An 11,509-nucleotide genomic window follows, 5' to 3' on the forward strand; every position below is an offset into this window, starting at 1 on the left:
CTCTCATGAATTCTTAAATTTTAATAATGTTCAGATAGTTTTCATAAGTGAAAGGACTTACAAAATACAACTGGTTGCCCCTGAAAAGGAAAAAAAAAAAAAAACCTCTACATATCAAAAATGCTTCTATCAGAACTGACAAGAGCAATTCCAGAAAGACTAAATACCACTATGCTTTTGCTTTCGCTAAATACCAGTCCAGAATACAGAAATCTATAAAGGTAAATACACGACAATAAAGTGTTAACATACTATGGACAGCACTGTGATTTGCTTTTCTAATGAACAAATAATCCTTTTACCTAACTCGTTTTACTTTTTATAAGTCACTACATTGGGAATACAAAATGACAATAACCTTATTATCAGACTTTGGAAACTTTCCAAAAGGACTACTCTAAGACCCAGAAGAATTAAATCTTCCCGCTAAAGCTGAATAAAAGGCAAGCAGAGGAATAACTATAATGAAAACTTTAAGCATATCATTTTCTGTATCTTAAAGGCACTCAAAAAGCAGGACTAAACTACCAAATGAATAAGCTCATATGTAGTATGTTTCACTAAAAGTGAAAAATAAATTTAAGGAAACTAGAACCATTTAAGAGCAAAAGATTTGACTACGTTTACTCAATGTGCGGAAACATCGATCCCATTTGTCAGAGGTATACTCAAGTTATTTGTACCAAGCATCAGGTATTCTTTGTCAAACTGACTGCTAAGCAGCCATAATCTAGCCTCACAATCTTCACCTTTCTTCATATCTCTCAAAATGAAAGCTTTAACAATTAAAAGATTTGGCAAGAATTAAGACATTAAGAAATATACACTAGCAAGAACTAAGACCAAGTCAACACTAAAATAATCTTTTACTTTAAAGCCCATTAACCTCCCCTTCAGAAAGCTTCCTACTATACATCTGGGCTTCTGAACGCAACATTCAAGTTAAAAATTTTACCGTAACATTAAATCAAGTGTGCTATATTATAGGTACTCTGAACCCACCCACCAGGTTATACATACTCTCACTCAATCATGTAAAGAATTGAATTCTTTATTTGTGATATCCATAAACGATGCTATTCTATATTTCTAACCAGGAAGGCAATTTTCTCCTATATCATTGTTTTGTTTTGTTTTTTTTATAAACAACAACTTGAATTCTATTGCATGAAAGGGCTACAAATATACATTTGTTAACCAAGCAGAATACACAAATACTTTGCTTTACAACTTGCACCTAAGATACCAGTACACGTAGCTGGTTCATTAGTTGTCATAGCAATTTCGGGCCACTGCCCAAGCTATGCGTAGCAGTTTACATTTTCAAATCTTGTGTAGAAAGGGCAATTGTGATATGGACTGTTAACTACATTCCCATAAAGCCCATCTTCGTTACAAGTAAACGTGTAACCAAAGTCTGCACAGATCTTTGATGGCAAAATTTCTAAATCTGATGCAATTATCCTAAACAAGTTTTTAAAACAAATGGTTTTTGCAGAGATACTGCCATTCTGCCAGTAGATGGTGCTACAAAGGTTGGGGGAAGGATTTCCAAGAGGACAACAGTTCAGCTATAGGAAAAAACGTTTAAACCTGCTCTGAAAATACAAAAATGCATTTAAGGGTAAAATATAACCCTTCTTTGTAACCATTTATTACAGACAAACCAGTAAGAGGGATGAAACTAGGCCATCTGAAAAATTTTAAACAGTTTATATGAATGAAAACACATGCTTAACACAAACTATTTCTTTTTGAACTACCAGTACATACTTTGAAGTAAATTCTCATAGAAAGAAGTGACCAACCATGTCAAGATGATAAGCAAATCGCTTAGTATGAGATGGATGCACAGAAACTTTGAAGATTTTAAAAAACTACATCCACCACTTCAAAAGTTTTGCCTGTAGGGATAAAACTCAACACGTCACTAGAAGAGCAACAGGAAAAAAAAAAAAAAAGCCACCAAAGGACCTTTTAAAAGTGTCTTCAAGTACACATCAAGAATTTAGAATTAACACGAAAAAATTTTAACTAATATCCCTTAAAACGGTACGGAATAGATCCTAGAAAAAAAATGTTAGACATATACGGTCAAACACAATGATTTATTAAAAATAAAACGTAAAAATGATTTTTGTACATATGTGTCCAAATTTCAGGCATGGGATCCAAGTAGATTTCATAGAAAACGCTGTAGCCAGATATCAAGTCCTTACAACAAAGTAAACTACCCCCCCCCAACCCCCGCCCAGGTTTTGCTACAGAATCAGCAAGTTCACTCCCTCCCCCCCCCAAAAAAAAACACAAATTAAAACAAGACATTTTGCTAGTATAAAAACGACCAAGGTCCAAGTAATAATAAAAAAATAGAGTCCATCAATGACTGTAACACAAAAATGTGTATGTGGGGCCGAGTCCATCTTCAGAGGGAGAGACAAGAGAGGTGGCAGGCAAATAGGGCAACACCCCCAAGGATAAGCAGCCTTAGAAGCGGCTCCCCCAAGGGCAAAACGGGGAAGGCGGTGGTGGGAGAGTAAAGAACGTAGGAGTTACCCCAGCTGGGGTGTAGAAGAGCTACCCCTATAGCCACTCCCAGGCATATTTAGATTTCTTTTTAGAAGGAGCTGCCTCCATAACCACCGCCACCGCCGTAGCCGCCTCTGTAAGGTCCACTGTTACTGCGACCGCCCCAGCTGCTGCCACCGCCGCCGCCGCCGCCGCCGCCCTTCATGGGCCCGTAGGAGGACTGGTGCTGGCTGTAGCTGCCGAAGCCGCCGAAGCCGTTACCGTAGTCGCTCCCACCGTAGGACGAACCGCCTCCGCCGCCTCCGTAGGCATTGTAGCCGCCACCGCCGCCGCCGCCGCCGCCGTAACCACCGTAGCTGTTGTAACCGCCGCCGCCGCCGCCGCCGCCCTTGGACAGGCCGTTCTGGTCTCGACCCCCGCCGCGGCCCCGGCCGCCCCGGCCGCCCCGGGAGGACCGGGAGCCGCCTCCGCCCCCACCGGAGTGGATATCCTCCTTGGGCACGGCCTTCTTCACCTCCACGCGATGGCCCTGGATCGGGTGGAACTTGACAACCGCGGCCTTGTCTGCCGCGTCGTGATTCTGGAAATACACGAAGCCAAAGCCGCGCTTCTTGCCCGACTGCTTGTCGGCAATAATCTCGGCCTTTTCCACCGTGCCGAACTGCGAGAAGTGCTCGATCAGGTCGCCCTCCGCCACGTCTCCCTTAAGGCCCCCGACAAAGAGCTTCTTAACCTTGGCGTGGGCACCGGGCCGCGCCGAATCCTCCCGGGACACCGCCCGCTTCAGCTCCACCGTGTTGCCGTCCACGGCGTGGGGCGAGGCGGCCATGGCGGCATCGGCCTCCTCCACGTTGGAGTAGGTCACGAAGCCGAAGCAACGGGAGCGCTTGGTCTGGGGGTTCACCACCACCACGCAGTCCGTCAGAGTCCCAAAGGCCTCGAAGTGGCCGCGCAGGCCCGACTCACTCGTCTGCACGTTGAGGCCGCCGATGAACAGCTTGCACAACTGGGAATTCTCCATCTCCACGGCCCGGGCCTTCCCCCCGCCCTGCGAGCTCCGAGGTTTCGCCGTCGCCGTTATCGCTGGCTAAGGCCTCCTCACAGCTTGGGCCCAGCCGTTGCTGGAGCCGCCACCGCCGTCACCGACGGGGAAGGGAGGAAGGGAAGGGGAGGGAAGGAGGAAGAGAGGAAGGGGGAGGGAAGGGGAGAGGTGCCGGCTAGAGGGCGAGCCGAGGAGACTGGAAGACAACCAAGGCCGTCACTACCGCCACCGCTACCGCTACCGCTACCGCCACCGCCGCCACCACCGCCGCCGCCGCCTCCGCTCCCCTATCTGGGCACCACACAAAGAGGCCGCTGAACGCGCGCGCACCCTCCCCGAGGCGTGCGTCACCGCCGACGTACGGCCGCCCAGCGCCGCCCGCCAATCCCTGCGTCGCTCTCCCTAGTCCCGCCTACCGCGCCGCGGCGCCGCTCTCGGCCACCGACTCCCCGCCCTCCGCGGTCGATTCAAGCCTTCGGCCTGCGCGGCTCCCGCCGCCGCCTCTGTAGGCCGGGCTTCACGCCCCGGCTCCCCGGGTGCCCCGACCACGGACGCCCCCGGCTCCCCGCGCACCTCCGCAATTCCTCTCCTCCCAGCCCCGCGGCTGTTCCCAGCGTGCTGCCCCCTCCCCTTGCCGTATCCCCTCGCCCCACTCCGCAGTGGCGTTCGCGCCAGCCCCTTGAGGGACGTGCGGCTGCAGCCAATCACCGCGATGCGCTCGCGCCCACTTCCGGTCTCGGCCGCCGCTGGACGGGCGCGCTCCCCGGTGCGCCCCCCGGGTGCAGAACCTGCCTGCCGCCCGGACGCTGCCCCTGGTCCCGGGCTTGGGGCGGGGGGGGGGTCAGCGGGGGCGCGCCGGGGGCAGTTCCCAACGGATGCGACCTGGGGCGCGCCACGCGCGGGCTTTTTGAAAACTCGACTGTTGGGGTTGGGGGCCTGGGCTCCCCCGCCGCGGTTCGGCGGGGCCGCTACACCTGGCAGCCCGGCAGCCCCGCCGCCCGGCCGCCCCGCCCGCACAAAGATGGAGGGCAGAGGCCTGATCGGGAAAGGCGGTTACTGACGGTTTCCCGGGGGCCCGAGCCTCAGGTAAAGTGCAGCGCGGGCGCGTGGTGCCGCGCAGGGGCGAGCCCGAGGCCCGGCGGAGGTCGGCGGCGTGCCACCAGCGGCTCCGACTTCCCATCGAGGCGCGGCGCCAGACCCCCGCCACCCTCCGGCCCGAAGCCCACGCTCGCTCGCGCACAGCTGGCATTGCCCATTGACCGAGGGGAACACACCGTTTTCTATGTTTACGTTACCTGTGCGTTGCTTCCTTCCCAACCAAACCGTTAGCTTTTTTTTTTTTAAAGGCATTTTATAACCTGGAGCCAAAGGAGTTGAAGGAAGCACGTAAATACCACGCCCCCCTGGTAACCGCCTTACCGACCCTCCCTCCCGTGCAAGAGAAAGTCAGGTATAAGGGCTTCCGCGTCCTGGACCTTCGTGTGCCTGTCAAGATCCAACGAGGGGGACGCTGGTACGAGACTGCATGACCAAGATTCCCGCCCCCCACCCCCCCCAAGCCAGGTGGTAAATAGTGAAGAAGAGGTATTACTCCTCCCTGCACCTTGGAGTATTAAGGATTGAATGGTGAAACAAGTGGAACTTGCACTCAATATGGAATTCAAAGGCTAGATACAATTTCTAAAGGGACTCTAAATAAGCAAAGTAGGAAACAAAAGCCACATAAAATTCAAGGAACAGTAAGTAGACTAGTTTGGCTGGAGCAAGAGGTTTTGATAGAAAACAGTCGGTGGTGGGACCCTCATCCAGGCTCAGCGGTTGAGCATCTATCTGCCTTCAGCTCAGGTTGTGAATCCCACATCGGGCTCCCTGCGGGGAGCCTGCCTCTCCCGCTGCCTGTGTCTCTGCCTCTGTGTGTGTGTCTCTCATGAATAAATAAATATTAAAAAAAAAAAAAAAAAAACAGTCATTGGTAAGGCAGGTTTAGGATCTCTGACATGGAATGCCATGAAAATATTTCAATGGCATAGAGATAAGATTGAAGGCTTGAGGATAAACTAGGGTCTGGTAGGATCACCTACTAAGTGATCATACAGTTGTGTGACTTTGGGCATGTCACTTAACATTTTTTAAAACTTAGCCAATTTTATTATCTGAAAATCAAAACAATAAAACACCTCTCCGCTGTGGTAAAAATTAAATGGGATTCTGTATGTAAATGCACAGTGCCTGGTACATAGTAAGTGCTCAGTGCATCCAACAAATGTATGAGGTGCTGGAAATATGGCAGTGAACAGACAAAACTCTTCTGCCCTCATAGAGCTTATATTCTAGTGGGAAAAAGCAGACAATAAGTAAGAATGATATATACATAGCATGTTAGAGAGTGATCAGTATGGTGACTAAAAGAAGACAGTAGGAAGCTATGGCCTTTTAGTTACAAAAAACCCCACAACATTCAAATATGTCAGGATTTGATAACTGACTGATGATAAAGAATGAAAACAAAAGCATACCAGTGTTTGGAATCTGGAACACTAAAACTGCAGCCTGAAAGAACTACAAAATTAAGAAAAGGAACTGTTTTGGAGGGATTGGGGGAGTGATGAACACAGTTTTATTTTTTTTTCACAGTTTTAATATTTAAGGTGATACAGGATATTTATATGGCACTGTCTTCTGAGGTGCCCAAGACTACAGCTCACATGAGAGATTAAACCTTAAGAAATAGATCTTGGGGCCCCTGGGTGGCATTCTTGATTTCAGCTCAGGTCCTGATCTCAGAGTTGTGAAATTGAGCCCCACTTAGGGCTTCACCCTGGGCATGGAGTTTGCTTAAGATTTTCTCTCTCTGCCCTTCCCAACCTTCCCTCTAAAAACAAAAAGAAACCCCCAAAACCTGTTATACAAAAAAAAAAGTTAAAACAGCGAAAGATGAATTTCTGAAGGAAAGCAAATTAGAACATAACTTATTTTCTCATCCTGGAATTCCAGGGCGCCTGGGGAGCACTCAGTCAATTAGCATCTGGCTTTAACTCGGGTCATGATCTCAGGGTCCTGGGATTGAGCCTGCACTGGAGCTCCCTGCTCAGCTGGGAGCCTGCTTCTTCCTCTCCTTCTGTCCCTCTTCTGCTCATTCTCTCAATATCTCTCTCCCAAAATATTTTTTAAAATAAAACAATAAAATAAAAAATCCTCTATACCACCTAATTGGGAATCCATTATGGGTTTAATTTCTACAGACTAGAAAAGCTTGACAGAAGCATATGTCTGGTTAAAAATCTTACATATAGGGGCTCTGAACTGTATAAAAATGCCAATTTCCTGGGGCACCTGGGTGACTCAGTAGGTTAAGCAGCCAACTCTTGATTTTGGCTCAGGTCATGATCCCAGTCAGGGTTCTGGGATTGAGCCCCACATCCGACTCGTGCTCAGTGCAGAGTCTGCTTGAGGATTGTCTCTCCCTCTCCTCTGCTCCTCACCTAACTCACATGCTCACATGCATGTGCGCTCTCTCAAATAAATCCTTAAAAAAAAAACACAACAACTTACATATAGAAAGGGTTTAAGGGATGAGAGGCAACACAAGCATGTTTAAAAGACACTTATGAAGCCGGGATAAATGCAAGATAGTTGGAATGTTAAGTTCATTTTGGAGATTAGATTGGTAATGGGGGACAGTGAATAAGGAGTATTATATAAATGCTTAAATGATGCAGTCAATTTCCTACTCCTCAGATCATTCAAGAAAAAAAGATTTTATTTTACCTTTCAGATCATTGCCTGGCTTTACCTTGCTTACCAGTGTCTCAGTCTTCCAAAACAAAAATTAAATCCTAACACAAAAATTAAAAATATAGCTGAAATTTAGACATTTGGTTTTCCATCCCTCTTGCAAAAGCTCAATTACAGAAACCTAATTGAATGTGGTGGTTACACAACTCCTACAACTACACGCTAAAAAAGGTATATTTTACTGTACCTAAATTATACCTAGAAAAAGAGAGAGGGAGAAAGGGAAAAGGATGAACTGAAGAAGAAAGGGAAAACTATGATAACCTGTATTTCCAGAAAGCAGCAACTCCAACTTTTTAAATCGAGAATCTCTTTTTGCAGTTAAAGTTCTGGTATTGACTGAATTGTGTCTCCTCTCCAAAATTCATATGTTGAAACTCTGGCCCCCGGGATCCCTGGGTGGCGCAGTGGTTTAGCACCTGCCTTTGGCCCAGGGTGCGTGATCCTGGAGACCCGGGATCGAGTCCCACGTCGGGTTCCCGGAGCATGGAGCCTGCTTCTCCCTCTGCCTATGTCTCTGCCTCTCTCTCTCTCTCTGTGTGTGTGTGTGACTATCATAAATTTAAAAAAAAAAAAAAATCTTCAAAAAAAAAAAAAAAAGAAACTCTGGCCCCCAATACTTCTGAATGTAACTGTAATTGATGAGAAAATCTTTAAAGAAGTGATTAAGTCAAAATAAAGCTATTACGGTGGGGCTCTAATCCAATATGACTGATGTCCTTATACAAAGAGAAAGATATACCAGGGGCACATGTGCACAGAGGAATGACCATATGAAGAGCCAGCAAGAGGATGGCCATCTGCCAGCCACACAGGTCTCAGAAGAGCGTAACCCTGCCAGTACGTTGGTCTTGGACCTCAAGAAACCAGAACTACAAGAAGATTAATTTCTGTTTTATTTTTAAATTTCTGATGTTTAAGCCTCTACCATTCTGTGGTATTTTGTTATGGAAAACCTAGCAAATTAAGACATGCTCCATTTTTATTTATTCAACGTACCTTTCAAAAGGGCACTTTCATTTATGATAAGCTATAATCTTTGTAATGACTCTTTTGCAACTCCTATCAAAAGCCTTAAAATTTGATCCATTCTTTCAAACCAGCAACTATGCTTCTGGACATTTATGCTAAGGAAATAAGTGAGGATCTGTGTGAAGATTTAGCTACAAGGGTTTCAAAACTGTTCATAGTAGAAAAAAACTGGAAACTACCTAATTTCCCTCAAACAGCTAATTAAATAAGGAAACAGGGCACTTGGGTGGCTCAGTTGGTCAAATGTCTGCCTTCAGCTCGGGTCATGATCCCAGGGTCCTGTCATCAAGCCCCACGTCAGGCTCCTTGCTCAGTTGGGAGTCTGTTTCTCCTTCTCCCTCTGCCCCTCTCCCAACTTGTTCTCTCTCTCAAAATCTTTTTTAAAAAAATAAGGAAATATTCTCTAGCTAAAAATATTATGAAGTACTTAAATTGATATTATAGAAGAAAAGTGACTTGTGTTTAGGTATGAATCTTATACTATCATGATGTATAAAAGGTCACATTACTTATTTTATCAAATTAAGCCTGACTCTGAACCCCACAGGTGACAGAATGACAAAAATGTCAACATATCATTATTGGGGCTCCTCTCACATTTTTTGCTCCAAGGCCCTTGCCTCTCTCTACTTCCCCTCTTGGACAACCTAAGACTTACTCTGAATAAAATGCTTTTTGTTTCAAATATATATTTAAAAAGCCACCATGAGACTGGCTTTAGAAGGAACTGTCCTGAGGCAAGAGAATACACAGACCTATTTAATCTGTGGAGATATTAATTGTATCTTGTTTCACTGCTGGTGGTATTTCAAAAGGGAATTATATCGATTTCCTTCACATGGGAGAGATGTCAAAAGAGAAGGGCTTTATCTAAAAAAAATGACCGCTTCCCAAGTTTAGGAGAAGTGACCAGATTAAAAGTACAAGCTTCCAGTTACAAGGTAAGTAAGTCCTGGGAATGTAATGGACCACATGGTGACTATAATTAACAATCACATTTTGCATATTTGAAGGTTGCTAAGAGAGTAGATCTTAGAAGTCCTCATCACAAGAAAAAAAAAAACTGTGATTATGGTGAAGAATGCTAACTAGAGGTAAGCATTTTACTATATATATATATATATATATATATATATTTTAGGTCCTATGTTGTATGCATAAAACTAATACAATGTTATATGTCAAGATCTCAATTTTTAAAATTTTTTTAAAAAAGAAGTAATCAGAACCTCCTAGCTTTTTGTCCACTGGAGAAAACCATGGGCCAGTCCAGTGTATAGCCCCATCATTCCACCCTACCCTACACGCAAACACAACACACAGATAACAGTGGAGACTGGACACTAATTATCTTGAAAGCAAGGGAAATTACCTTGGTTTTAGAACCAGATCCATGTTCTCAATCACAAATAAACCTGGAATTCTTACATGTAAAACTCCCCCCGCCCCCCGAAAAAATAGATAATGAATTTACAACCAGATGTGTGGGAGGCTGGGGGTAGATTATTAGCAGCAGAGGATGTTAAGACTTAGGTTTTGTGTCCCCCAAATTCATATGTTGAAGCCTAATCCCCAATGTTCTGGTATTTCGACGGAGTGGTACTTCAGAAGGTAATTAGGTCACAAGAGCGGATCTCTCATGAATGAGATTAGTACCCTTATAAAAGAGACCTCAAAATGCTTTCTAGTCTTCCATCATAGGAGGAGACAATGAGAAGGTGGCCAACTATAAACCAAGAACCAGGTACTTATCAGACTCCAAATCTGTAGGCACTTTGATTTTAGACTTCCCAGCCTCTAAAACTGAGAATTTTTTTTCTAAGTGAGAGAGAGAATCTTAAGCAGGCTACACACCTAGCATGGAGCCCAGGCAGGGCTCAATCCCATAACCCTGAGATCTGGACCTGAGCCAGTATCAAGAATCCAATGCTTAACTGACTGAGCCACCCAGACGCCCAAAGAAATAAATTTCTGTTGTTTATATGCTAGCCAGTCTCTGTACTTTTGTTATAGCAACCTGAATGAACTAAGAAGATTTAACAATTTGACATTTCTCAGAATATCTGCCCTAAAATATACATACTCAAGTACAAACACAATGCACAGACTCACACCAGAATATAAGCCTTCTAAAATGAAAGCATTTAGACCATTCCATTTTCATTTATTCATCATATTTAATTCATTCATGGTCTAGCTATTGTGGGAAAAATCCACAATTGAGCTCCAGGAGCTGAACAATCTTTTTTTTTTTTTTTTAAGATTTTATTTATTTATGAGAGACAGAGACAGGCAGAGGGAGAAGCAGACTCCCTGCAAGCAGCCCAATGCAAGACTCTATCCCTGACCCCAGGATCACCCTGAGCCAAAGGCAGATGCCCAACCGCTGAACCACCCAGGCGTCCCACAGGAGTTCAACAATCTTGGGAGAAGTAGTAGTATAAGAGAGGTTACAAATATAGGTTGTCAGGACAGAAATGAGCATTCTTTCATTTACAGAAATTCAGTCTGTAAATTCTTCTGATAGAAGCTAACTTCAGAAGTAGGGTTAAGAGGCCTACAAAAAGGTTAAGAGGCCTAGAAAGAATACCCCATACAATGTGCAGAAGAGAGACAGAAGTAGGGTATGACTTGAGAAAGAGCCCATTTAGAATGGCAGAGTAGTACATAATACGGATTAGCATCTCCAGGGCCAGAAGTAAGGCAGACGTGGTAGGGATTGGGCAGAAAGAATTAATTATTTGAGAGATAATTGAAAAATAATTGGAATTGACTTAAGGTGGTAATCAACTGATTTTAGTAGGTTAAGTTTCTTGTTTTATGATAAAGTAGATCATGATTTCATTCACCAACCTAGTGAATTTGAACAGGAGACAGGTCAAATATTTTTTGTTTTGTAGCTGTTGTTGCTGCTGCTGTTATATCAGCCATTAACTGCCTATCATTAGGCTTTTTAGGTTAGAGATAAATATCTATCTTTTTAAGCCTCTCTTATTTAAACTAATTCTCTCGTGATTAAATAAAATATTTTAAAAAATAAACTAATTCTAACTTAAACAAGAAGATTCCATGATCTCTAATTTTTCTTGCAAATGTTCAATGAACCACCAA

The 11,509-nt window shown here is 44.7% G+C and overlaps 1 protein-coding gene across 1 annotated transcript; it reads right to left on the reverse strand.

The window, feature by feature from the left end:
* Positions 1 to 1,035: 1,035 nt before the first annotated feature.
* HNRNPA0 (heterogeneous nuclear ribonucleoprotein A0) lies at positions 1,036 to 3,878 on the reverse strand. Its single transcript, XM_072841164.1, has one exon. It carries the CDS (start codon positions 3,548 to 3,550, stop codon positions 2,618 to 2,620), a length of 933 nt encoding a protein of 310 aa, XP_072697265.1. The 5' UTR covers positions 3,551 to 3,878; the 3' UTR covers positions 1,036 to 2,617.
* Positions 3,879 to 11,509: the final 7,631 nt, after the last annotated feature.

The sequence above is a fragment of the Canis lupus genome, chromosome 10, assembly GCF_048164855.1.
Source record: "Canis lupus baileyi chromosome 10, mCanLup2.hap1, whole genome shotgun sequence".
In the NCBI taxonomy this organism is placed as follows: domain Eukaryota; kingdom Metazoa; phylum Chordata; class Mammalia; order Carnivora; family Canidae; genus Canis; species Canis lupus.